Source organism: Zootoca vivipara, chromosome 16, assembly GCF_965207765.1.
Source record: "Zootoca vivipara chromosome 16, rZooViv2.hap1.1, whole genome shotgun sequence".
NCBI lineage: Eukaryota > Metazoa > Chordata > Lepidosauria > Squamata > Lacertidae > Zootoca > Zootoca vivipara.
In genome coordinates this window covers 34,078,777-34,105,607 of record NC_142599.1, presented here as the reverse complement: position 1 = coordinate 34,105,607, position 26,831 = coordinate 34,078,777, and the positions used below count along the sequence as shown (strand labels likewise).

Here is a 26,831-nt window from a genome sequence, read left to right as displayed (position 1 = left end):
AACAGGACTGTGAAGATTCAAAAGCAACCATCCTCACGACCACTAGGCTGAGTTGGTCCTGGTTAAAAAACAAACAAAAATCACGGTGCAGATACTGTGTCAGGATCATAGGGAATGTCACACAGACATAAATCTTCTAGCAAGTTATGACAATTCCACGAGCCTGAGGATCTTTAGGAACTGATTTTAAAGTTTCTAAACCTCATGGATTTGTGTGTTTTTTCCCCTGGGAAGGCAACACCCTTTAACCTACCCTGAGTTGCCACCTGCTTTGCAGACAGAGAGGTAAGACTAGATCCCCTTCAAATTAACAAATGTAATTGTTCTCCAAAGATACATTTCCCCCCCATACACATCCATCATACACTGTAACCAAAAAGGAAAAGGAAAAAAAAGCAGTGTACATGAAAATAAGAAAATAAATTAAATCCGTAGCAGAGGGAAGAGGCAGAGGTGCTCTAGACTGCAGCGGAGCTGGAAGCTTCCAGCGATAACAAGAGAATCAAAGAGTTTTGCTGTTTGTTTTGTTTTCGTGTGTGTGTGGTTTTTAATAAGAGTGACTGCCAGCTTGCCTGCTAGCGCGGGTCCAAGCGAGTAGCCCGAGCAGAGCAGAGGGAGGGCCCGGCTGCTCGCAAGTGTTTATAATTCCGTAAGAGTCCCCTGCTGGAGCTGCTCACTAAAATCGCCTTGCAAGTACGGGCGGTGGAGAAAGAGAGAGGGAGGAGAATGTGAGTGTCCTGTCCGAGGAGGAGGAGGAGGAAGAGCAGGCATCCTTGCGATCCAAATGCAGCAGCGTTCAGCAGGGAAGTCGAGGCCGGCCTGAGGCTGTCCAGGGTGACCGTCTCCATGCTTAGCCATCTTCCTTAGGGGGCGTGTACCAGCCTGAGAGCAAAGTAAAAGGTTGTGAGGAAAGGTGGAAGACGTGGGATTTAGGTGAACAGACGCCTTTTCTGTAGATCAAGGCTGGGAAATCTTTGCTGGTGGGCAACCTACAGATTCTTAACTTCTTCACCCGGGGGGGGGGGGCTCCGCCCTCCCTTCAGTCGCCAGATGCCATCCTCACATCAGGCAATGCTGTGTCCCGATTGTCAGGAATGCAAAAGCACAGCTGTTTGGAAACCTTTTTGTAAAACTGCCTTGTGCTGCTCTTCAAACCCCTGCTTTTCAGAAGGGCTGTTTGAAAGTCCTTTTGCAAACAGCTGAGCTTTAGCTGGGCCTCCCTGTTTGCAGCGTACAGCCAGCACAAAATTAACCCACCACCGTTTTTTTTAAAAAAGTACATCACAGGCCAGCAATTCCCCATCCCTGCCTCACATGGAGCTGGTCTAGGCAGCAAAATACTCTTCCTACTTGGGTGCTCAGAGGCTCTTTCTCAGGCCCAGATTCTCCTCTAGAACTGGAGGAGCAGGGGGGGCTTTAGTATAGAAATCAGCAGCTCTGCTACTGAGCTAGGGGCCATCCTCTCCAGGGGGATGGGAATCCTGTGGGTCTCCCCAGATCTTCCTGGATTCCAGTGCCCGTCACTCCTGATCCAGAGACCTTGCTGGGGGTATGTTGCAGCCACCCTCCCAACAACAGCTGGAGGGCACCAGGTAGCCCACCCGTGCCCTACAGGGGTTGCCATGGGATGATGGTTTTCAAACTGGTGGCAGCCTCAGTCGGGAATAGCAGGTCAGTAACTGCAGACTAGCTTTCTGGAGTGGGAAAGCTCTGACACTACCCAACAGTGCTGGGGGCACTGTTATACAGTGGTTCCGCTCCTTCCTCCTGGGCCGTGTTCAGAAAGTGGTGGTGGGGGAGGAGTGTTCAGACCCCTGGCCTCTCACTTGTGGGGTGCCTCAGGGTTTCGTCCTCTCCCCCATGCTTTTTAACATCTACATGCAGCTGCTGGGAGACATCATCAGGGGGTTTGGGCTGGGTGTTCACCAGTATGCGGATGATACCCAGCTCTACCTCTCTTTCAAATCAGAACCAGTGAAGGTGGTGAAGGTCCTGTGTGAGTGCCTGGAGGCGGTTGGAGGTTGGATGGCGGCTAACAGATTGAGGTTGAATCCAGACAAGACAGAAGTACTGTTCTTGGGGGATAGGAGGCGGGCAGGCGTGGAGGACTCCCTGGTCCTGAATGGGGTAACTGTGCCCCTGAAGGACCAGGTGCGCAGCCTGGGAGTCATTTTGGACTCCATGGGGGTCCTGTCCATGGAGGCGCAGGTCAAGGGCAGCTGTTTATCAGCTCCATCTGGTAGGGCAGCTGTGTCCAGGGCAGCTGTTTATCAGCTCCATCTGGTACGCAGGCTGAGACCCTACCTGCCCACGGACTGTCTCACCAGAGTAGTGCATGCTCTGGTTATCTCCCGCTTGGACTACTGTAATGCGCTCTACGTGGGGCTACCTTTGAAGGTGACCCGGAAACTGCAATTAATCCAGAATGCGGCAGCTAGACTGGTGACTGGGAGTGGCTGTCGAGACCACATAACACCGGTCCTGAAAGACCTACATTGGCTCCCAGTATGTTTCCGAGCACAATTCAAAGTGTTGGTGCTGACCTTTAAAGCCCTAAATGGCCTCGGCCCAGTATACCTGAAGGAGCGTCTTCTCCCCCATCGTTCTGCCCGGACACTGAGATCCAGCGCCGAGGGCCTTCTGGCGGTTCCCTCACTACGAGAAGCCAAGTTACAGGGAACCAGGCAGAGGGCCTTCTCGGTAGTGGCGCCCACCCTGTGGAATGCCCTCCCACCAGAGGTCAAAGAGAATAACAATTACCAGACCTTTAGAAGGCATCTTAAGGCAGCCCTGTTTAGGGAAGCTTTTAATGTTTGATGGATTTCTGTATTTTAATATTTTGTTGGAAGCCGCCCAGAGTGGCTGGGGGAACCCGGCCAGATGGGCGGGGTATAAATAATAAATTATTATTATTATCTTCCACTGCAATGAGACTCTTCAGTATAGACAGAACGCCCCTAGGACAAGGGGATGAGAACAGAAAGTACATTGGCAAGGGGTTTCGAGCTCCCCTCCCACAATTGCTTAACGATGGCAACACCACCCCTCTCCCCCTCGATTAGGCTGTTGCCTGTAATAACTCGGGTGTGGTTTTGTACTTGTAAATGCAGGTTATTGTCACATGGTGTCACTTGACTCCACCCCCTGTGGCCTCATTTTACATTGGCTCCTCCTATTTTATCTTGCACCTGGCACCAGTTGCCATGGGTGTACAGAATGGAACTTGCTGAGTATTGTTGTTGTTATTAATAATGGATTTACTGTTTGGCTGTCGCAGAATTTCTGGGCTCAAGTGCTGGTTTAAATCCTTATAAAGCCACTTGTCGGGTCCCACCTGTTCCTCCCTAAGCCTGGATCTTCCTTAAGATGAGGATAAGAAACACTGGCCAACAACGTAGGTCGGCTCCTCAGCCTTCCACCGGACGCACTTTAACCAAGGTGTTAGTCCTTACCATTCTTCTCGTGAATCTGGACCAGGGACTTGTACGACTGCTGTGCTCTTGTCAAACTGTACTGGTTCTGCGGGGGGAGAACAGAGAATGGCTTTTAATGTTAAGAAGGCTGCCCTCTCTGCACCCTTCAGTCATTGCCCACAAAGGGTGCAATAGGGCTGGCAGATACATTAATATGTTGTCCAAAACTGGTTCGAAGTCCATATCAGTTTCATAGTTTTTGACTTGGCAATATACTGCGAATCATGACGTGTGTTTGTGCTATACAAAAATCAAAAGGTGGGGGAAACCGCAAAGCCAGCCAATGCCTCTAGACAGTTCCATCTTTATTTCAGACATTGTGATATATCAGTATGTCACGATGTTTAGCTGGCAATATACTGCGAAGCTGAAAGCCAGCTATCGCCCAGCTGTAGGGTGCCCTAGAGGATCCTGCCTCTAAACCACAGAAACACGATTACCCTGAAAAGCCACATACCCGTGAAAGCAAATGTTACACTCCTAGAGGCGACTTTGCCAGATTATATCTCCCACATTGCTCCAACCACGAAACACACACTGTGCTGAATATCTTGTAAGCGGGGTTTTTTTTTTTAAATGCAATCAAGGCATTTTAGGACAAGCATGGTGTGACCATAGGAAGCTCCCCCCCTTTTTTTTACACATTTATATCCCATTTTTTAAGGCAGTGGACAGTTCTCCCCTCTCTGTTTTATTCTTGCAACAACCTTGAGGGCTGAAAGAGAGAAAAGGTCTGTGGCTCATCCAAGGTCACCTAGGTCAACCTCAGGTCCCCAGATGTTGCAGGACTACAACTCCCATGATCCACCACTAGCTTAGCCCAACGGCCAGGGATGATGGGAGTTTGTAGTCTTACAATAGCTGGAGATCCAAGATTGACCTAGGCCACAGTGCACACCATACATTTAAAGCACCATGACATCACTTTGAACAGTCACGCCCCACCCCACCCCCGCCCAAAAATATATATTCTGGGAGAATATATATTCCGGGAGCTGCTGTTTGTTCAGAGTGCCGAGACTGCCCACATTTCCCTTTCCAGAGTTCCCTGTGAAGGAGAATTGTCAAAGCACTCGGGGGATTGTACTGTAACTCTCTTTAAAGCTTTGCCGGCTCTCTCCCGCCAGAGGTTGGAACCTCTGACAGCCAACTCCTCTACAGCACCAGCGCAGGGGAGGTTACCTTGTTGGCGCCAAACTGGACCCTGGCTTTGCCTTTCACAAGTGTGGCACTGATCTGCATGATCACGGACTCCACCGAGTAAGCACTGCTCCAGCCCTGGGGAAAAGGAGGTGAGGGAAAAGGAAATCTTCATAGAATTGTAGAGTTGGGAGCGACCACGAGCGTGATCTAGTCCAGCCCTCTGCAATGCAGGGACGTTTTTGCCCCATGTGCGGCTCAAACCCGCAACCCTGAGATTAAGAGTCTCGTGCTCTACCGACTGAGCTATCCCAGGGAGCAGCAGGCCCGCCGAACATCCCAGCCCAACTGCTGCAGAAATGGGACTTGGGCCTGGCCCCAAACGCTCCCCAGTGGGAGTCCTCCCAGCCGCTCACCTGTTTTGTTAGAAGCTCCATGCAGATAGCCCCTCCGCCCAGGACATACCTTGGGAGAGGACAGAGGAAAAACCCGTTAGCCAAAAAGCCTGTGTGTCTGTGTGTGTAAATTCACTTAAAAGGGGAGCACCAACCCAGTTCCTCACAATCAAAGCCCTTTCCTAATGTCATATCCTAATGTATAAATAATAAAATTATTAATGTGCCTCCTGCCCCACAACCAATCCTGCTGCTCAGCTAAGATGGCCTGTCCTGGGGGAGGGAGGCAGGTGGAAGCTGGCTCTACATCTCTAGATGGAGCAGATGGGATGTGGCGGCCTCTGATTTTCTTCAGAACCAAGGAACACCCAATGAGTTTGTCTGGCAGTAGAACTGGGGTCGAAATACTGTCGCCTCTGGGGAACAGGGCACCCAGACAAGGCCTTCAACCTGGCTTTAATTCCGTGTCCTTTCCAAGCAAACCCGGCATACCATGGTAAGAACTTGGGGGCAGAACATCCCCCTTGCAGGCAGAAGGTCCCAGGTTCAATCCCTGGCATCTCCAGGTAGGGGCTGGGAATGAATGTCCCCCTGCCTGAAACCCTGTGACTTGCCGGTCAGTGTAAACAATACTGAAATAGATGACCAAGGATCTGGGCTCAGTATGAGGCAGTTTCCTAGGTCCCGGCTGCCCTGAGATTGATCAGAAGAAGGGAGGCAATATAGATTTAAATAATACTGATTTAAAGCAGCATGGTTTTACATGGGTTGTTGCCCCCGCCCTTGATAGGAAACTGAGTTACTAATAGCAGCTACCCGAATCCCACCGGTGGGGATCACCCAGGCACTTACTTACCCTCCCGATAGAACAGGAGACACGACCCTTACGAAGGGCGGGTCAAAGGGGAAGTTGTCCTGAAAGGAGAAGGGAGAAGCTGAGCTGGCTGCTGGGCAGCCCTCCCTTTCCCTCCCACCCCTGCCATCAGCTGCTTCTGCTGCCACAGCCACCTCCTCCTCCCTCCCACCAGCCTGACCTTAAAGGTGAAGTTGAGGAGGATGAAGTCTGCCCCCTCTTTCTCTTTGAGGATCTGCAGGTCGCTGTGCAAGGCGCTGTCCTCGTCCACCCTGGGAGAGAGAGAGAGAGAGGCAAGCTCAGCCGAGGCTAGAGGAAGGCCCCTCGCCCCTCCCCAGGTCAGAGTTCCCGCTTGGGGGGGGGGGTTACATGCTGGGCTGGACGAGAAGCCAAAGTGGGTGCAGAAACAAAAGCATTTTTTTCTCCCACTTTTGTACAATCGGGTAGTTTCTCCGCACCGTCACGACACACACCTCTGCCCAGGCAAGCAAGATGCACAGCCAGAGTTCAAGGAAACGCCCCAGTCAGGCGAAAACACTCATGGAAGGTGCATAGGGGTTTGCCTGAGGTGTGACCTGGGGAAGAGTCCCAAGAGCCAGATGGAGCACACTGGAGGGCCACATTTGGATCTGAGATTCCTCACCCTTGGCCTAGTTGTGGAGGTTGGGGGCTCCTATCCAGGGGTGGCTAACTTTCTAATTCTCTCCTGTATAGCTCAGTTGGTTAGAGCATGGTGTGGGCAACGCCAAGGCTGCAGGTTCGATCCAGCTGTTCATTCATGACTAGATGGTCTCTTCCAATTCTACAATTCTGTGGTTCTGTGATCTGTGGAACCCTTTTTGTTCTGCGGGCAGGATTCGCTCCTGGCCGAAACACGAGTCAGCGTGGTGTAGGACCTGGCAGAGACCCACTCGGCCATGAAGCTCATTGGGGGCAACCTGAGGCCAGTCACTGCCTCTCGGCTTACCCTACCTCGCAGGGTTGTTGTGAGGATTAAGTGAGATAGGGAATAAACCCATGTATGCCACACCTTTAGTTCTTTGGAGAAAAAGGTGGGATATGATGCAATGGGGACAGGTTGTCCACACACCAGCATATATATATGTTTTGCACACATATATACACACAGAAATCCTCACTCCACTGGTTAAATAGATCTGCTGGCTGGGGAGGAGGGTATTTGGGGTATATTCAGAGGCATTGGGATGGGCAGAGAAGTTTTAACCTCTCCATCCACCAAAGCACTAGCTAACTTCAAGAAAAGAACCCGAGGGCAAGGACTATCTTATCCCTAGCACCTGTGAACTGCTCTGGGAGCCTTTGCTGTCGTTGCTGGAAGAGCTGCATAAAAATGCTGGCTGGGAATCAATAAAGCAGGCTCAGGTAAGCCTTTGTTAATTTTTTTCAGCTTGGCTGGAAGCGGCCCACTGCAAGGCGCTCTGTCCCAGCCTCTCTTGCTGCTCACGGTGGAGAAAGGTGGGGAGGAAGAGCGCTTTGCCAATCTCCCGGCCTGGGAGAAAAAGCAGAGCAGGCGCCTTCGAGTGTGTGTGTGAAGTCCCGATTCATACTGGAATGGAGGGGTGGTCGGGGCCTCCCCCTACACCTAGGCATCTTGCTTAGGGTAGGGTGCAGTACACACACACACACACACGGGACCAGTCAGACCCTCACCTCAGGAGTTTGACATTCCAGTCGTACAGGCTGTCGTTCACTAGTTCAACTGCATAGTTTCCTGTGGGAAAGACAAAGAAGCAGTCAGTATATTGTAGGAGAAAGGAAAGGAAGAATGGCTACACACACACACACACCTCTTAAAGTAACCAACAAGACAGAATTAAATTCCTACAGCAAACCATTTTGGCTTCCACAATATATATAGGCGACTCCCCATTCACATGGGGGCATAGCTGCCAAGTTATCCCTTTTTTTAAGGGATTTTCCCTTATGCTGAATAGGCTTCCTCGCGAGAAAAGGGAAAACTTGGCAGCTATGCATGGGGGTTACATTCCAGGCCCCACCCACGTGCGTAAATGAAATGCACCTAAGCGGGGAGCTCCTTGTGGCTCGCAGAGAGAGCTCAGAACCTGAAGAGGATGTCCTCTTTGGGCTCCGGGGGCTCATTGCAAGCCACAAGGACTCGCTAGTGTGCTCCCCACTTCTTGGTTCCCAGTGCCGTGTGTGTGTGCCGTCACATGCAAGTAGATCACATACAAGTGGGGAGTTGCCTGTATACATACAAATATATGTAAGGCTGTCGTTGCACGGCCCCCATTGCGGGATTTGCAGTGCGCATGAGAATTCTGGGAAAGGGAGACTCCAGGTTAATGGGGGTAATTATATTGGAAGTCGCCCAGAATGACTGGGTTACCCCAGCCACATGGGTGGGGTACAAATAATAAAATTATGATTATTATTATTGATAATCGACCTTAACAAACCACAAACAATTGCTCCGTCATCTACACCCCACTGAAAAGACCAATGCAACACAAAAATACGAACGGGGGTGACAAAATAAATTTCAAATTCTACACTATAGGCATCAGTATACATCAGACACTCAACCACACAAAAATAACACAGGATAAAACCACATGGTGCATCACATGACTTACCAACTCCGTTACAATCCAGGTTTCGCAACAGTCCTGCCCCCCTCTTCCTGACCGATGACAGCCACTTTCCCAAAAAGCAAAAACAATGCCATGCTCCCAGTCCCTGGCCCCTTTCCAGGCTAGATACTCACCACCCTTGAAACTTGCCGATCGGTAAATATCCCTGAGCTCCTTCATTAGCCGGTCGGTGGCCTGCACAGACCCAGACACTGCCCCCTGCGAGAGGGCGAGAGGGAGGCGGAATTTCATTGTTACACCCATGTTGCTAGCAAAATGGGCTGCCCAGCTGCAGGCTACTCCATCCCCCCAGCCCCCACCCTCGGAACGGTCCCTGGCTGGCGGAGACAAACTATTTGCCCAGGCTCAGGGCTGGCCTGGTGCTCTCCTGGCAAGGTGGACTCTAATTCCCACCAGCCCCCAGGTAGCGCAGCCAGCAGCCAGGGCTCACGGAAGCCGCAGTCCGGCCATGTGCCACTCCCAGCATCAAAGAGGGAGAGGCAGGCTTTGAAACATCAGCTGGGCAGCCTTCCTCTCCATCTCCATCTCCATCCCCAACCCGCCCCCGCCCCCCGTTTCCCTGCCTTGCCCTCCCGCCTGGCGACACGTACATTTAAGTAATCTTGCCTCTGGTTCTTTTTTATTTTCTCGAGGATGGCCAGGTTCTCTTTGCCAATGCCGTCATCTTCCGCCTTCTTCCCTTCCGCTGGCTCCTCCTCTTTCATCTCGTAGTGATCGAGTTCTTCTGTGTCCTTGGGGGCGAGAAGACAACCACAGAATTGTGAAGTTGGAAGGGACCCAAGGGCCTTCTAGTCCAAACCCCCCCCCAATGCAAGAAGATGGAGCTTGTGACATATTCCTGACTTGTGACAGCTTTGAATTTTTTTCTCCTTGGAAATCAAAAGCTGCATGACGCACATGGGTCTGTTTCGTGCTGCTTCAACTTTCACAACTGCAAGCAGCGGGGGGGGGGGGACTTCCTTTCACTCAAGGGCCACATTCCCTCATGGCATGGCTAACAAAAACGTTTGCAGCAGGCACCGAAAATGGTACAGTGAAGGAGCCTGTCTGATTTCAAAAGGCAGGGAGTTCCAAGGTGTAGGTGCTACTACACTATAAGGTTGATTTCTTACATAGAAATTTAGCAACATGGAACTATTCAAGAATTGTTGCATGCTATAGAGCAGGGGTGACCTACTCCCAAGAGGCTGAGATCTACTCACAGAGTTAAAAACTGGCAGTGATCTACCCCCTTTTTTGGGGTTCAGGTCAAAGTCAGGAGGTAAAATGTTGAGCTTTTTTTAGGGGAGCCACAGTTGTTTAACTTCTTTGGGGTGAGCCAATGATCTACCAGTGATCTGCCAGTAGATCACGATCTACCTGTTGGGCATGCCTGCTATATAGGAAGTGTGCTCTATGTCTTCAAAATGTATCTCCATAGACCTTTTAACATAGGCTTCTGCAGCCAATTTTTAAAGCTGTTACAGATTCGGATGTGTCTATTATTTACTACTGATGAATGTATCCAAATCCTTGCTCGCTATCGTATTAAAATCTCCAGTCCACATGAGGGGTGGGGTATAAGTAATAAAATTATTATTATTACCCCGGTTCTGAACATTTCTGAAGGAACAGGAATGGCTGTGGAATTGAGGTGGCTGAGCAAACAGGAATTGGGAATTTTTAAAGGAATGCATCCCTTACCTCTGGCATCTCCTCGTCTTCCTCTTCAGAGGACACTTCTTCCTGTGTGCTCTATGGAACAAAACAGCAGGAGGACAAGTGCATGGAGTTACTCTAGAAAACACTGCCGTAAGGCCACTCTTGCAACCGATGTTGGAATTGCAATGAAGTCACTTTCAACAGTCATGGTGTTCCCAGTTCCTGGGAACTGTAGTTTGTTAAGAGCGCTGGGAGTTGTTAGGGGACACCTGTTCCCTACCCAGAGTTCCCTGGGAAGAGGGACAGGCTGCTAAACTGCTCTGGGAATTGTAGCTCGGTGAGAGAAATAGAGACCTCCCAACAACTTAAGGCACTCTCAGCTTCCTTAAGTTAGGTTGACTCTACTCCAAACACTACACGTTAATTCCTGCCTGAAAACAAGCCGTATAGAAGTTTTATAAAAACGACCGCATTCAGACAATCATCTCTCATCCTAATATGTCAAAATATGAATGAGCCTTTCGCTTGCAAATTTTGTGTGACCAAACCAGGACCTTTCCATTAACACCACACAGGTTCCAATCCCAATTGTCTGACTCAATATAAGGCAGCTTTCTGCGTTCCTATGAACTGCACAGCAATGTATTAAAACAACTCTGAACTATATTTTAATATTGTGGCTCATTCCAGAGCTGTTAGTCATAGTTTCTTGGCTTGGACAAAAGTTAAACAGAAGATTCGGGATGGGGGGAGTCACAAGATTCGGAGAATCTCCACATATAGTGTTACTTTATCATTGTGTGTTTATTTGTATTTTTTATTCATAAAATTAATAAAATTTCTTTTAAAATAAGATTATTCTAATGTTTGTTTGCCAAATTGCACACAGAAGGTCACTGCTTCAATTCTCAGCATCCCCAACTGAGGCTGGGAAAGATTCCCATCTGAAACCCTGGACTGCTGCTGCAAGTCAGTACAGACAATATGGAGCTCATCATAAGGCAGAGTCCACTGCCCCTTCTGTCATGGAGTGAAGTTTTATGTATTTGCAGAAGCTGCCAATAAAAGCTGGAACATGCCAGTGTATTCTAGCAGGTCTGTAACTTTCCATTCTGCTCAAAAGAAGCAGCTGTTGTTTTGAACTGTGTGCCTTATCTTAGTACCAAGGCCACGGGGAAGTGTATTATCTACTGCCCAGTGAGCAGTCTTTCTCATTCTTCTTTTTCTTCATTCTTCGACTGACTTCTATCTTTTTACCTTTATATTTTTGCATTCATATTTGTGTGGTGTCTTTTTATGCTGAAACTGGAGAAACTGGAATTTTCTTGCTCTAAGAGGAGCTACACTGTACTTTATTGGGATTCTTGACAAAGAACTGTGAAGAACTTATGCCTTAGTAAACTTCTATGAATGATTTTTCCTGCGTGTCGTGCTTCCTTGGAATCCCACGTCTACCAGAGTTCCACTACACTGCTACTTTGCTGCATAGGCAACAGTCAGGAGTGTCCTGGGGCACTGATTCCAAACACCTTCCTATATGGAACCAACCGTGCCCGTTCAAGCAGCCTCCATGACAGTGGAATGCCACCTGGCCCAGGAGCCCTGCCAGGAGCCACAATGCTGGCTTACCTGCTCAGCAGGCAGAGGCTGGTCCAGCATTTCAACATCCGGATGCTGGGGAAGGTTGTAGAGTTTGCAGAGATCGGAAATGATCCGCTTCAGGTGCTGCAGAAGCTACCCAAGAAGGAAGCCAACGAGAACAAAGTTATAGAAAAAGGAGGAATGCTGATCACTCCCCCCCGCCTCCTCCAGCTCAATCGCTCCCACTCCTTCCCCAAAGAGGTGGCGCTTCTCCCGCCTCACCAACGTGTTTCCTTTCTTCACGTCTGCTAGCCGCTCCAGGATCGCCGCCAGGTTGGGATCGTCCGATTCCACGGACCATATTGGGGGGACAGCTGGATAAGACTCCTAGAGAAGGGGGGGCCGAGGGGGTTAGCGATAGGCAGCATCTCACAGAGATAAGCAGATATGACAATGTTGTCATGCTTCAGTCCTCTGCAACTTCCTGCCACAGGCCCATTATGCTAGGGATGGGGACCCTATGGCCCTCCAGATGTCACTGGACTACTACCCCCATCACCCATGCTGGCTGAGGCTGATGGGAATTGGAGCCCAATGATACCTTGAGGGCACCAGGTTCTCCAATCTTGATCTAAATACTTTGACTTCAGCTCCCACTGGCTAGCTATGTTATTCTACCTGCCAGGGTTCTTGTGGCCCTCTGAACATTGAGGCCATGCAACTAGGGACTAACTTGATGCCATAATGAAGCCTGCCAGTCCAAGCTCAAGGGGTCTCAAGTTTAAGCTCTTAGTTGAGATAACCCTCCCTGCTTTTTTACTCAGGCATCTGTTATCCCAGAACTGGGGATCCTGCGGGTCCCTCCAGATACTGTTGGCCTCTGAAAACACATCAGCTGCAGCCAAGATGCCCAATGGTCAGGGTTGAGGGGCTACACGTTCCCCAAATATCTGACGTCGTATTTCCAGTCTAAACCATTAAGGAAGGCAAACTGCAGCAGGGCTGAAGAGCAGAGTCATAAAAGCAAAATAGTGACACCACTTCGCCTGATCCTTTCCCATCTTTTTCCACCTAGGCCATCGGAGCACCTGGGCTGTCCTGCACCTCTGCTTCCATGCTGCTGCCTGCACCCCTTTTCGGCTACATGCTGCACACTGTGTTACCCTGGCAGCTGCCCCATATAAATCCCATCTCCCATGCTAAATCAAGGCTGATCTCCCATAAAAACAAACCTGCTGGATTAAGCTCAAAGGCCAATCTGTCCTGGCATCCTGTCCTCATGGTGGAGAACCAGGTGCCCCTGGGAAACCCACAAACATGACCCAGGCACAACAGCAACTGGCAATTCAGAGGCATACTGTCATTCACAGGGGAAGGAGAATATAGCCATGGTGACTAGCCTTGATAGTCTTATCCTCCACAAATCTGTCCAATCCTCTTTTCAAGTCATCCAGTTTGGTGTCCGTATTACATTCCATCGTTTGCGCACTGTGTGAACAAGGACTTTCTTTTGTCTGTCCCGAATTGTCCAACATTTGGCTTACTGGGTGGCCCCACTGGGTTCTCATGTTGCAGAAGTGTTCAAGAAGGGAAACACGCTGCCTCCTAGGTGCCTGCATTGTGCTTAAGCCTCAGCATGTTCATCAGAGGCGAGCAGAGATTCCATGCAGGTGAGTGAGTAGGCTGGTGGAGGGAGGATCCCCCCAACCCTCCCCTGCCAACCCACTGGGTTTCTGTCCCGCTTGCTAAGGAAGGGCAAGTCTTTGCTTGGGCTGGCAGAGGGCGAGTGGGTTAGATCATGTCATGTCTCTCAGCTGACCTGGAAGCTACATGCCACTGATGGAAAATGGGGCTTCAGCGTCCACTGCAGCCAGTGCGTTAACATGGGATACAATGATATGCCAAGTTTGCAACTTTTGTGGTTTCCACAGGGGCTTTCCATGATCCCTCTTTTACCTTGCCAACTACCCCCACCCTCGGCCCCGCCCCTCTAATATCCGCCCACACATGCCCCGCCCCTTTCAGAAAACACCCCGCCCAGCCTCTGCAAGTCCCGCCCCCGATTCCACATGCCCCGCCCCATCACCCCACTCCCCTCCAAGCCCCTCCCCCGAGGGAGTGAGAGGGTCTCCCGCCCAATTGAAAGCGCCCCCTCCTACCTCCCACCCGGGGACTCACCGTGATGTTGCCATGGATACGGACGGGCCCCCCGCCGCCCGGGCCGGGCAGGAACTCGCAGCCCAGCTCGTCCGGGCAGGCGCGGGCGATGCGGAAGCGCTCGTGGCCGCGGTGGAAGATGGACTCGAGGAGCCGCAGCTCCCGCCTCAGCAGCGCGCGCCCCGGCCCCGCCCCCATCACGGCGCCAGGCCCCGCCCCGCCCGGCCCCGTGCGCTGCATCTTCCCATCGAGCGGCCCGCCGCGGCCCCCGGGCCCCCCGCGTCCCCCCACACCGCAAGATGGCGGCCGGGAAGGGCCCGCAGTCGGAAGTGACGACCCGCATCCTGCTCCTCCCCCCATCTGCGCGCGGGCGGGGGAGGAGGAGGAAGAGGAGGAGCCACTCCGGCAGGAGGTGACGGCGGAGGCCCCCGCGGTCGCACGCACAACGCCGTCGTCATGGAGACGGTAGCTTCCGGTCCCGAGGGGAAGTGGAACTCCCAATGCCCGTTCTGCCTTTGGCCACAGATGTGGTGAGCCCTAGAGCGACGCCGTAGCGCGAGTTTATAAAGGGGCCAGAATGTCGTGTTTAAAAAATGCTTCACGGAAGTATCAGCTGCTCCTTCTGGTGACTTTGGAAGCTTTATTTAGAAAATGATACTTCTACCATAGAGATAGTAAGGTATACAGCGGCGCCAATAGCGGCCGTAGAAAGAATCCTCCAGTTTTGCCTAGAGCGGCTCCACACTACTCCATACGCAGCTCGATAATTAAGATGACTTCCAAAGTTCAGCGGAAGTTCCGGTGTTGTTTGACTAATGTTACCCGCAAAGGAACAAACACCCATGGGCGGGTGTATGGCATGTATGTACAGGAAACGGAAGTCATGTCAAGGAAACGGGCGGAAATGAACGAGAAACAGCTTTTGCCCTGAAGTGGGATAGAAAAAGCGGGTAGGGGGGCGGCGGCGGACGCAGTTTGTAATCCTGGAGAATTTCCCTCGCAATTGGCTGCTTCCAATGTGACGAAAGAAGACGTACCTCCCAGGAAGTATGGAGGAGGGCGACGGGCAGCTTTTTGGTGACGTCAAGGCACGAGTGGCCAATGGCATGGCGAGAATCCCTAGGTGTTAATACCTTAACTCCTCACGGTGACGTCATAGCGAGGGATTACCACAAAATGTGTTATTTATTTATGGAGCATATGAGGCCCTCCTGTTATCAGACCTGGTTACCTCGTTGTTTATTGCCGCCTTCCAAAGAACCTGGTAGACTGCCTCTAATTGGGAAGGCTCCATTACTCATTCATTTATAATAGACCGCCTATATACAGTTTCCAGAGCAGGGTTTTCTTGCAAATCAATAATATTATAACTGTATGCACTGTTCAAAACAAAATAAAGACACTTAGAAGGCACTATCAACCCTGTGAGAAGGAAGAACTGAGTGTGAGGGAGGCAGGTGCAGGGCCACATCAGGGCCTGGTGTTCCACTCAGACTGCACTCTCCCAAATAACTTTTCCTTTTCTCCAGGTCTTTTAAACTATCACTTGGTTTTATAAACATGCTCCTAATGGCATTTATCCCTCTGCTGTTTAAAATATCATACTTTGTAGTTTTATAAGGCTATTGTGCACACCTATCTCTCTGCTTGGCTACTCCAAATGAAGCCCCTCTGAAATCCATAGAATTTGCATTACTTCCTACAGTTAGCATTGCAGCCTACGCATGTTTACCTAGAAGTAAGTGCCTTGAGCTTAACAGGACCTTCTCTTGAGACAGCAGGCATAAGACTGCACTGTGAGTTGTTTCTCCTCTTCTGTACCTTAGCAAGAGTTTACAAAAAGAATATGAATGGGGGGGGAATCTGTATATCAACTTTGGCTTCTGTTAGATTAAAGCTACAGCAGGTTTTATTTCAGGGGGGTTGACTGGATGACTCTTAGGGGTCCCTTCCCAAACCTAGAATTCTATGTTAGTTGCTTAGAAATGCTCAAGGCCTTTGGAGGCCTTCTTATCTCATGAGCTCAGGGAGGAGGGGCAGGAGGTCCCCTCCTTTTTAATGAATCAGCAGAAAAACAAGTAGCCTGCGGAAGAAATCCAGCTCAGACCAGTTTTGCAGTTCGGTTCTGCTGAAGCAGCTACAGATGTTACATTTGGATTTGTACATGGGATTTGCTTTGCTGAACTGTATAAGAGTGCTTTGGACAATAATGCAAACAAGCCACCTTACTTTTTGGTAAAATAAAAAAATTCCTTCAGTAGCACCTTAAAGACCAACTAAGTTTTTATTTTGGTATGAGCTTTCGTGTGCATGCACACTTCTTCAGATACAGTGAAATAAGAGTCCCCAGGCACTTATGTAGAGAAGGGGTGGGGAGGGGGTGGGGATGGGGAGGAGAGGGGGGATCACTACTTTTCGGTGTGAGCCAAGAGTTGGGTTCTATTTAGCTAAACCAAACCGGTCTTGTGCCTTTCTCTTGTGAGTCTGTTTCCCTTTCTCTAGGACAGGGGTCATCAACGTGGTCCCTACCGCCCACTAGTGGGCGTTTCAGGATTCTAGGTGGGCAGTAGGGGGTTCTACGGCACAAGCTGAATCCTCCTTCCATCGAGCACTGGTGGGCGGAAAGGAAATTTTACCATCAAGAAAGATGCATTCGTAGGCGGTAGGTATAAAAAGGTTGACTACTCCTACTCTGAAGGGACGCGGGTGGCGCTGTGGGTTAAACCACAGAGCCTAGGGATTGCCAATCAGAAGGGCGGTGGTTCGAATCCCCGCGACAGGGTGAGCTCCCGTTGCTCGGTCCCAGCTTCTGCCAACCCAGCAGTTCGAAAGCACATCAAAGCACTAGTAGGTAAACAGTGTTTCCGTGCGCTGCTCTGGTTCGCCAGAAGAGGCTTTGTCATGCTGGCCACATGACCTGGAAGCTGTACGCCGGCTCCCTCGGCCAATAACGCGAGATGAGTGCCGCAACCCCAGAGTCGTCCGTGGCTGGACCTAATGGTCAGGGGTCCCTTTACCTTTACTCCTGCTCTAGGAGGACATTTGGATTCCCTCCAGGGAAAGAACATTTTTATAACACTCCATTGATGACTCTAGGAGGACATTTGGATTCCCTCCAGGGAAAGAACATTTTTATAACACTCCATTGATGACTGTAAAATAATAATAATAATAATAATAATAATAATAATAATACAATGTAATGAGGAAGTGGGTGGAGTCTAAGCTCAGAGGAAGGGGGTTGTTAAACCAGAGCAGCTGAATGGCTCATGTGTAAGTAGCTTTGGAAATGGAGATCAGCAATGCTGAACTTGATCTGTGAGGGAGCTCCAACCAGAAACAGCATCTTTCCCCCTCAGCTCTTGGCAAATACATCCGAGGGCACAGAGGAAGATGCAGGCAGCTAGCTCATTCCCAGTGAAGACTTGGCCACCTAAGACGGTGAATGTGGCAATCTAGCCAGACGCTGGGTCCTTTAGCCTCAGGCCTTGCTGAAAGAGATGCAGCCTCACTCGCCACCCTGAAGTGCCCTTGGCGAGAGGTGAAGGAGGGTGTCTGCTCCAGCTGTTTTTGCTGCTCACAAGCCTGTCTGCTGCTCACAAGCCTGTCTGCTTGTGTGCATGGAGTCTGCTGAAAAATGCATGTGGTGGTTCACTGGGGGACTCTCTGGACCAGTTGCCATGGATACCAAGGACGGAGATTCCTCCCTCATCACCATTTGTGCTTCTAGAGAAAGGCCACTTTCTCACTGAGGCGACAAACACTGTAACCACAGTGTTTTCTAGCGAGCACTTCAACTGTCCAAATGTACCTTTGTGTGTGCTGAAGGGAAGCTTTTTACTATAGTTTTTGAACCTTGCAATTTTAAAGTAACATACAAACAAGTGAAAACAGGACACTGGAACATGGTTTGACACCTGAAGGTCACATTTTGCACTATCCATTTAAAGCACATGGCTTCCCCCAAAGAATCCTGGGAGAATAGTAGCCCTGCAAAGGGGCAAACTACAGTTCCCAAGATTTTTTAGGGGGAAGCAATGTGGATTAAATGGATGGTGTGTAAGGGACTAAAGCATTAATGCATATGTGCTGGGTTGCTACGTACGGTGCATCAGTCTCAATAGAAACTGAACAAACCTCATATTTCTGTTCTTCACACTCAAGCTGCTAGCTTGCCCACTCAGGTAGGGTGTGAAAATGGGTAGCACATTGCTGCAAGGTGGGGGACGGCTTCCTCTTCCAGGGTCAACGCATAATATGCACATGGCTGACCTGTAGTGCACACCAAGTGCTCCTTTGTAGGAAACAGCAACAACCCTGCGCCTAGAAATCCAGTGTGCCCAGGAGGAGAGTTGGCTCTTTCCCTGATGTGCTGGCCTTCTAGGGGCAGGGAATTGGTTGGAGTGGAGGAGCCTGAAGTCTGAGATGGCAAAGCCCAGGCCCAGATTCCTTTCTGCAGGAAAGGCTAGGCGAGTGAGAGAAAGAAAGAGAGAGAGAAATATATATTATTAAATATTTTTATTCATCGTTATTAAATAGGACGTCCCTATTTTCATCAGAGAAATGTTGGGGGGTTTGGGCTAGTGAGGCCTGTGACCTGGGGGTTTGTCACTAAGGAAGAATCCCAAGGGGCAAGGAGAGAGGCTTGAGGGTCCCCGCACCCCTGTCCGAAGCAAACAAGGACAGCCCCCCATCCTGTTCCCCACACTGCTAGTGTTCTACAGATGGTGAAATGACGAGAACCTGTCAACGCATCAATTCTTCCTTCCTTGCCATAATCAAACTAATGACATCTCCCACATCTGCCAGCCTCTAGAACATGTTTCTAGGCCACTGAGGCGGTATCCCTGGTGACTCCATCACGGAGACGCAAAATTTGCTGTTGCCATTGTCCTTTGAAACACCTTAGCAGAAAGGCACACTGCAAAAGTGCTTCCCTGGGCCCTGTTCTCTCCCCACCCCACCCCCTCCAAGGGCCCTGCGCATTTGCCCTCAAACATGGAAACTCCATTACGCAGCTGGCACAGAGTGGCGTGACCTTTATAGATGCCAACAAGGTTGTGGTACTGTGGCTGATTCACATTATGCTGGAGGGAGGTTAATTGGAAGAGGGGAAGAGGGAGCAGAGGAGAACAGACCCCCGCCCCAGAGACACTATGCAATAATTTTCAGCCAGCTTCTGCCAGGCTGAAGCTTGCAAGCTACATGCACAGTCTTCTTCTTCTTTTAATTTTTTTTATTAAAGTACAATAATTTTTACATACATTATATTCTCTCCTTCCAATTTTTAATTTCCCGTACCATTTTTCCTTTCCCTTCCCACCCCTCCCCCACCCATAATCCATTGGAAGGGTTCAAACAGTTGTCCTCAGCCACAGGCACAATGTCTTTAATTTCCACTGAATGTCTTCTGGTCCAGTAGTTGCTATCCATTGAAGGTAGGAGTTCCATCTGGTCCTTATCATAGTAGACTTGGCCTTCCATGTTATTTCCTGTGATGTTACTGCCACAATGTCTGACTGAATAAATTCAAACAAATAATTAGTCCAGACCTCTACTGTCCATTTTTCTCTATCTTTCCAGCCTAAAGCTATTGTTGCCTTTCCTGCTGGTATCATTGCTTTGAAGGTGTGCTGGTCACCTTTCACTATGCCCCCCCCCCATCTGTCTCTTTCTGTCTGTCTGTCTCTCTATCTGTGTGTGTGTCTCTCCGTGTGTCTCAAACACACACGGAGGGAAATTTGCAGGAGAAGCACCAAACAAAAATATTGGGGTGGGGGGAAATCATGTCCCAAGGCCAAACTATGTTTGGGGGAGAGATCTGTCTGCACAGTCTGAGAGGACTGTGTGGAAGGGGCTGCCCTGCCCTCTCAGCCTCAACATGGTCTCGGGCCCTATTCTTGGATCTGCTCTTTGGAGAAGAGACTTCAGGGAAGGAACTGCTCTTCATCAAGGACAAGAAGGGGCCGGAACTGCCACTGACATGCTGACTGTAACTTTAAGGACTTGTGCTTGAGCATTGCTTTTCCCTCCTCCCTCCCATCTTGTTTTTCCTTGTGTGCTACATCTATTGTTTTATGGTGAGCCTGAAAGCAGGTGCCGTCTTAGAACACCAGCAGCCTGTGTGTGTGTGTGTGTGTGTGTGTGTGAAAGAGGCTTAAGTGGGGCTTAAGTGCTGCAAATACTTAGAACCAATTTTTAAAAGTTTTGCACTTTTGTAACAATAATAGGGGAGAGATTCCCCCCCACACACAAGAATTTGGTTAAATTGTTTATGTATGCTCCCGCCGCAGCTAGAATTCTGTATGCGCAGAAATGGAAGGAGAATGGTAAAGGAACGTAATGTGTGATACACATTGTAGAAAAAGTATTGTATTTAAGGTAAAGGACTTGAACAGAAACATCATGGAAATAAGGGTTGGAAGTTAAAATGCTAAGGGGATATTGCATTGAAACTTAATTTAATTTGTTAAACTGTATGAAAATTAAAAATTATGGGGGGGAATTAAACAATAATTTAAAAGTTTTGCATTTCTGGAAGGGGCACAACAGTCTATTGTTGAACACGCTCATTCTAAAATGTACTTCCCCTGCAGTAAGCCCTATTGATTTTGAGAGGAAGCCTGCTTAGAATCGCTTCCGAGGATGCACGCCCCAGATCAGGTGTGTTGCTAGGGCCTTAGGCATCGATGGACATTGGGGCGGGGGCATGGATGTGAGAAGCTGCTTTGCGGAAGTGGCAATGTCAGGATAGGCCTTTAAGGCAGACGTCCGGGCCCCTGCTCAGCAGGAATGAGCAGGAGGGTCCCCAAACACAGGAGCTCTTGTGGCATATATCACATTTTGAAAGAGGTAAAGCAATGCATACGAGATCGGTGGCGGGGCGGGGATAATAAGTGAAGTACTGTAACACACATTATCTAGAAAGGAGGAAGCCTGCATGACCATTAAATCCAGAACTAAAAATGACCCACAGCTTTCCAGAGTCAGGAGCTGCCCTCTCCCACAGGCCATTTTCTCGTGCATTGCAAAGGAAGCACAATCGGGGGGTTGGGGTTGGGGTTGGGGGGGGAGGACACAGTGGAGAGAGGAAGAGAGGAGGACAACATTTGTATTCCTTGCAATGTCCCCGCCACTTCTTTTATTAGACTTGACTCATCATCCAGCTCCCGCTTCCCCTGCTAAACGCTCGTCTCACTCTCGGGCGATTGTGAATTATTAAAGCCAATGATGCTGAATCATCAGAGCACCGTGGTTGGCGGGAAAAGGATACAAATGAGTGTATATCGCACACACAGAGAGAGACAGCAATGGCTGGTGGCTGTTGCGACTGATAGGGCAGAAGGTAGGGAGGCCAACAGTAGGTGGTGCTAGAACTCCCTGTTGAGTTCTACAGTGGCAACGCTTGAGTCTGTGTACACATTACTCTGGCTCCAGTGCACTCCTGTTGCCGGTATGTGATGCCATGTACACATGACATGAGCCACAATGTGTATCTATGCCATAGTTTCTTGAGAATTGTTGTTGTTGTTAAAATAAAATACCACCTTTTCTCCCTAGATCTTAGGCTGGTTCACAACATAAAATTACATAATAAAAACAAACCAAGAATTCCCCCCTCTCACAACACATTTAAAAGGGTACCAGCCAAAGGGATGGTTGAAGAGGAGCGTTATCTCCTGGTGACTAAAAGTGTATAATGAAGACGCCAGCCGAACCTCCCTGGGGAGAGCATTCCACAAATGGGGAGCCACTGCAGAAAAGGCCCCGTTCTCGGTTGCCACCCTCCGGACCTCAACGTGGAGGAGGTACACAAAGAAGAGCCTCACAGGATGATCTCAGGGTCTGGGTAGGTTCATGTGGAGAGAGTCAGTACTTGAGGCATTGCGGTCCTCCTGACCCGCTTGATGCGTTTCCCCCTCAAACCAGCTTCCATCTGGTTTGAAAACACACACTACAGTTGCTTCTGAGGCGCGGGTATTTCAGACAGCTGTTGCACTTGTACAGATGTCAGCGGATGTCGTACCAGAACTCCGGGGATTGAACCAGGGACCTTCTGCAGGCAAAGCAGATGCTCTGCGGCTGAGCTATGGCCCTCCTCCAAAAAAAAGAGGGGATGTGGGATACTGCCTTAAAAAGCATCAAACCATTAGCCCATCAAACTCAACACTGCCTACACTGACTGGCAGCAGTTCCCCAGGGTTTCAGGCAGGGGGCATTCCCAGCTCTACCTGCCGACGACAAGGGTTGAACCTGGGGTTTTCTGCGTGCAAAGCAGGTGAGTTAGAGGCCGCCTCTCGGTTCCTACAGCTGACTACAGACAAAGCCATTAGCCCAGCTAACTAGGAGAGCGCTGTCTTCTCATCCAGCTCATCCCCACCCCACCCCCCTGTGCAGCCTGCCTTTCTGTTCCATAGGCTCTTCACGCATGGACAGGCATTCTGGCCCGGAGCATCACGCCTGGCTAGAACAGAAGAGCAAATGCCAGACGCCATCTGCATGGCTGCCCTTGCGCCTGCCTTTCCTGACCTCCCGACTTTCCGATGAGGGAGGGGAGCTGTTTGAAAGGGGGGGGGAGCAGGGAAGGAACTTGAGAAACACGGCTGTTGACCTTGCTATTGAAACCAAATGGAACCTTCAAATATTCCACAAAATATTGCCATTGCATAATATTGCCATTTGAAAAAAAAAGACCGTGGTTCTGTTAAACGTATGCAGGATTCGATTAGTATAGCAAAGGATGAGACTTTCCAGTAAGGTGCTACTGGAAGGAATTTTTTTATTTTGTTTCAACTATGCCAGACCAACACGGCTACCTACCTGTATGAAGAAATGGACATTTCTTCTTGTGAACTGCCCTGGGGTGTATTTGTATGAAGGTGCGCAGATGCTTTCAATCAACTAAATGAAAACAAAGACCAGGCTGTTCATGTGGGCGGCTTCTTGGCTGATGTGTTCTTGTGTCCTGCCTACCCTACCCTCCAGCAGCCGGCCCCCTCCCCAGGCATCCATCAGGCCTTGTTTGTGGGTTAAGCCCTGACTGACCTAAATGGAGCCTGCTTTGAATTTGGCTGGTTTCAGTCTAGCTCCCCCTCTCCACACATTCCTCTTCCTGGCCAAACCCTAGGTGGTTTGGGGAGCAGAATTGAGTGCAATGTGTTCCAGTTGCTTTCTCAGTCAGGAAGGCTTCATTTTTGTAAACAAGACAGCACGCAAAATGGTATATGTGCGCCAGAGAAGCACATTAAATGCACTGTTCTGCTGTCATGGTGTGTGTGTGTGTGTGTGTGTGTGTGTGTGTGTGTGTGTGTGTGTTAGGGATGTGCAAACATGTCAATTTTTGTTTCAGTTTCTCCTTTCTCCAATCAGTTCTCCACATTTCCACATAAAAGCATATGGAGTCAACTAAACACACAGACATACCCGTGTGCAGCTAACTCCACACAAAGGCTCACACAACTCTAACACATACACTCTCTCACACATAAAGTCATACTTGAGTTCCCCCACCAGCAGCACAGCAATGTTGTTGTTGTTGTTTAGTCATTTAGTCGTGTCCGACTCTTCGTGACCCCATGGACCAGAGCACGCCAGGCACTCCTGTCTTCCACTGCCTCCCGCAGTTTGGTCAGACTCATGTTCGTAGCTTCGAGAACACTGTCCAACCATCTCGTCCTCTGTTGTCCCCTTCTCCTTGTGCCCTCCATCTTTCCCAACATCAAGGTCTTTTCCAGGGAGTCTTGTCTTCTCATGAGGTGGCCAAAGTATTGGAGCCTCATCTTCAGGATCTGTCCTTCCAGTGAGCACTCAGGGCTGATTTCCTTCAGAATGGATAGGTTTGATCTTCTTGCAGTCCATGGGACTCTCAACAGTCTCCTCCAGCACCATAATTCAAAAGCATCAATACAGTACTGGAAAGGAGTGTTGACACAGATTGTACAACCGTGGCTTATTCACTCATAAGAAGAACCCCACTGAATCAGTCCAGTGACCAATCTAGTCCAGCATCCTGTTCTTACTGGGGCCAGCAAGATGCTCCATTGGGAATTCCACAAGCAGGACCTGAATCACTCTGCCTGTGATCTCCAGCAACTGGAATTCACAGGTATGATGCCTCCAACAGAGGAATGACCACTGGCCAGTAGCTGCTGATAGCCCTCTCCTCCACGAATTTGTCAAATCTTTTAAAGCCATCCAAGTTGGTGCCCATCACTGCCTCCTGCAGGCGGGACTCCCAAACTACAAAAAAGAAGTCCTTTCTTTCATCAGTCCTGAATTTTCTAACATTCAGCATCAATGGATGGAAGGATGACGCACACAGAACTATCATCCTGTTACACACTCTCTCACACACAAACAGAAAATGGTGCATGTAGGCTTCAGGAATTATTGTGCAGGTACCCAGAATCACACTCATGGGACCTCTTGCACACGATCAAATCAATACACTCATGCATGCCTACTGTACATATTTGACCACAACAAATACCCTTTCCTACAATAAACAGGGAGGAAATCTCTCCCCTTCCACCTCCACTTTCTGGTTCTCACATACTACAAGGTGGGAAGTATATAGTTCTCTCCAGTGCCTGCTTCTGCTTACATACTATATATGTACACACTGCAACAGATTCTGCCCGTAGCTGAGTGGTAGAGTGTTTGCACTACATGCAGGTTCAATCTCCAGTATCTGCAACTAGGGCTGGGAATGAGCTGTTATCATTTGGAACCGAGTAGACACTACTCACCTAGAGAGACCAATGGTCTGGCACAGTATAACTGAGTGTCCCATCAGTGAAGGGCCTTAGTTCAGTGTTAGAGCACCTGTTTTGCATGCAGAAGGTCCCAGGTTCAACCCCCAGCATCTCCAGGTAGGGCTGGGAACATAGAATCATAGAGTTGGAAGAGACCACAAGGGCCATCCAGTCCAACCCCCTGCCAAGCAGTAAACAACATCAAAGCATTCTTGACATATGCCTGTCAAGCCTCTGCTTAAAGACCTCCAAAGAAGGAGACTCCACCACACTCCTTGGTAGCAAATTCCACTGCCGAACAGCTCTTACTGTCAGGAAGTTCTTCCTAATGTTTAGGTGGAATCCTCTTTCTTGTAGTTTGAATCCATTGCTCCGTGTCTGCTTCTCTGGAGCAGCAGAAAACAACCTTTCGCCCTCCTTTATATGACATCCTTTGATAGATTTGAACATGGCTATCATATCACCCCTTAACCTTCTCTTCTCCAGGCTAAACATACCCAGCTCTCTAAGCCGTCCCTCATAAGGCATCGTTTCCAAGCCTTTGACCATTTTGGTTGCCCTCTTCTGGACACATTCCAGCTTGTCAGTAATCCTTCTTGAGGGATACTGGGGGATACTCCCCTTGGGGGAGCCCTTGGAGAGCGGCTGCTGGTCATTGTAGACTATTGGATTACTTGAATATTGCTCAACTGCCTTGGCATATCACGTCATGAAATTTCTGCCCATTGTAGCAATTGAACTAGGCTGTGCTAGTTGCTGTGTAATTTCTAATTTTATCTTGGAATTAAAGCACTAAGGCTACAGAATACAATAAAATGAAATTAAAAAGCAAGCTGGTTTTTTTAAAGCCTTATTTATAGCCACATCAGATAACTGACCCACCAACTCCAGGTTCTCAGAGGCTAAGCACACTCTTTGAACTGTCTAGTGGGTTTTTATAGCTTACTTAATGACACAGTCACATGGATGGCAAATGCCATCCAAATACGATTTTATCCAGCACTCTTTCTGATTATATGAGTTTTTGATCTGCTGCTCATGTCTTATCTTATGATGCTGCCGTGTTGCCTCTTCTGTACAAGTTTCTTCATGGTTTTTTCTTTATACCTTTCATCTCCTTACCTTATACCTGAGCGTGCTCAATTCCTTTCCTCTTTTGTTGAATCATTGGAATACCCTGTCCGTCTTGTTTGTTATACATTTAATAAGATAATATAATTTTAAGGAGGAAAGAAAGAAAGAAGTAAAAAGGCAATTTGAAACTCAATATGCATATTTAATGCAGCAGTGACTCGGATCACCTGAAGAAAGCCTGCTGAACAAAGCCTGTGCGGTGCACAAATCACAGTTTGGGAGCCCCTGATGTAGACAAAACTGAGCCGGATGGACCAGTGGTCTGACTCAGTATAGTCAGCTTCCGACGTCTCTCTTTCCCTCGTGCACACATTCTTCTTTATCTCTCTCTCCCCCCTGGAAGGAGTCTCCCCCTCCCTCCCATTACTCATCCAGACTCGCACAAGGCAGGGCAGAGGGTGTTTACGGAGCATTAAGACTTTGTCTCTCCCACTCCCCATATCCGTACCTTTATGTCTGCGCGACAAAGGAAATAACACACACAAAGAGAGAGCCGCCTAAATGCAAGCAAATATCTTAGCTGTATCTTAGCCCATCTTTCTCCCATCCTTCAGATTTCTACTTTCCTCCATATCCTGAATATACACAGAGCATTGCGCTTCATCAGGAGGGCTCGGTATAGGCCAGTCGTAAGGATGCCGGCGTGGTCCTGTGCATCTTCATCTCCGAGCTTCTGAGGCACTCGCTTCCACACCCCTGCGCTGGGAAAAGGGCAGCTACTGCGCGCCCCCCGCCCCCCGCCCTCCGCCTCTAGCGGCAGACGGCAGATGGGTCCCCGCGGACCTGGATCGGCCGTGTGTTCCGGGGACGTAAGAGCCAGCGCTCACCAGCTCCTCAGGGGTGGCCTCTGCGTCAAGGGGAGCAGCCGGAGCCAAGGCGCTGGAGAAAGAGAGGACGCCAAATGTAGAGAGCCTGGAGCATCCTGGCACTTTCCTCTCTCTCTCTCTCTCTCTCCCCCCCCTCTCGAGCATCATCTCGCCTCGGCCCCTTCACAGGTTCTCCTGCGCATCGCCTTGGCGAGCCAGGCGAGATCGGGGCGTGCGTGGGTAGGTTGGTAGGTGGGTGAGTGG

At 49.5% G+C, this 26,831-nt stretch overlaps 1 protein-coding gene across 1 annotated transcript; it reads right to left on the bottom strand.

Moving 5' to 3' along the window:
* Nucleotides 1-301: 301 nt before the first annotated feature.
* On the bottom strand, nt 302-16,134 carry UBE2Q1 (ubiquitin conjugating enzyme E2 Q1). Its single transcript, XM_035098887.3, has 13 exons — nt 13,895-16,134; nt 11,999-12,103; nt 11,765-11,869; nt 10,178-10,228; nt 9,085-9,225; nt 8,608-8,692; nt 7,533-7,593; nt 6,043-6,133; nt 5,865-5,923; nt 5,030-5,078; nt 4,656-4,751; nt 3,453-3,519; nt 302-882 (listed from the first exon to the last, which is right to left on the bottom strand). Exons 1-13 carry the CDS (start codon nt 14,231-14,233, stop codon nt 851-853), a joined length of 1,281 nt encoding a protein of 426 aa, XP_034954778.3. The 5' UTR covers nt 14,234-16,134; the 3' UTR covers nt 302-850.
* Between the last annotated feature and the right edge of the window lie 10,697 nt (nt 16,135-26,831).

Excerpts from the sequence above, each read along its gene's own strand:
- UBE2Q1 (XM_035098887.3), bottom strand. The coding sequence starts at position 14,233 with ATGGGGGGAGGAGCAGGATGCGGGTCGTCACTTCCGACTGCGGGCCCT. Across the intron at positions 9,226-10,177 it reads AAGACGAGGAGATGCCAGAG|GACACAGAAGAACTCGATCA; the intron begins GTAAGGGATGCA and ends CTCGCCCCCAAG. Across the intron at positions 7,594-8,607 it reads ATCGGCAAGTTTCAAGGGTG|GAAACTATGCAGTTGAACTA; the intron begins GTGAGTATCTAG and ends TCTTTCCCACAG.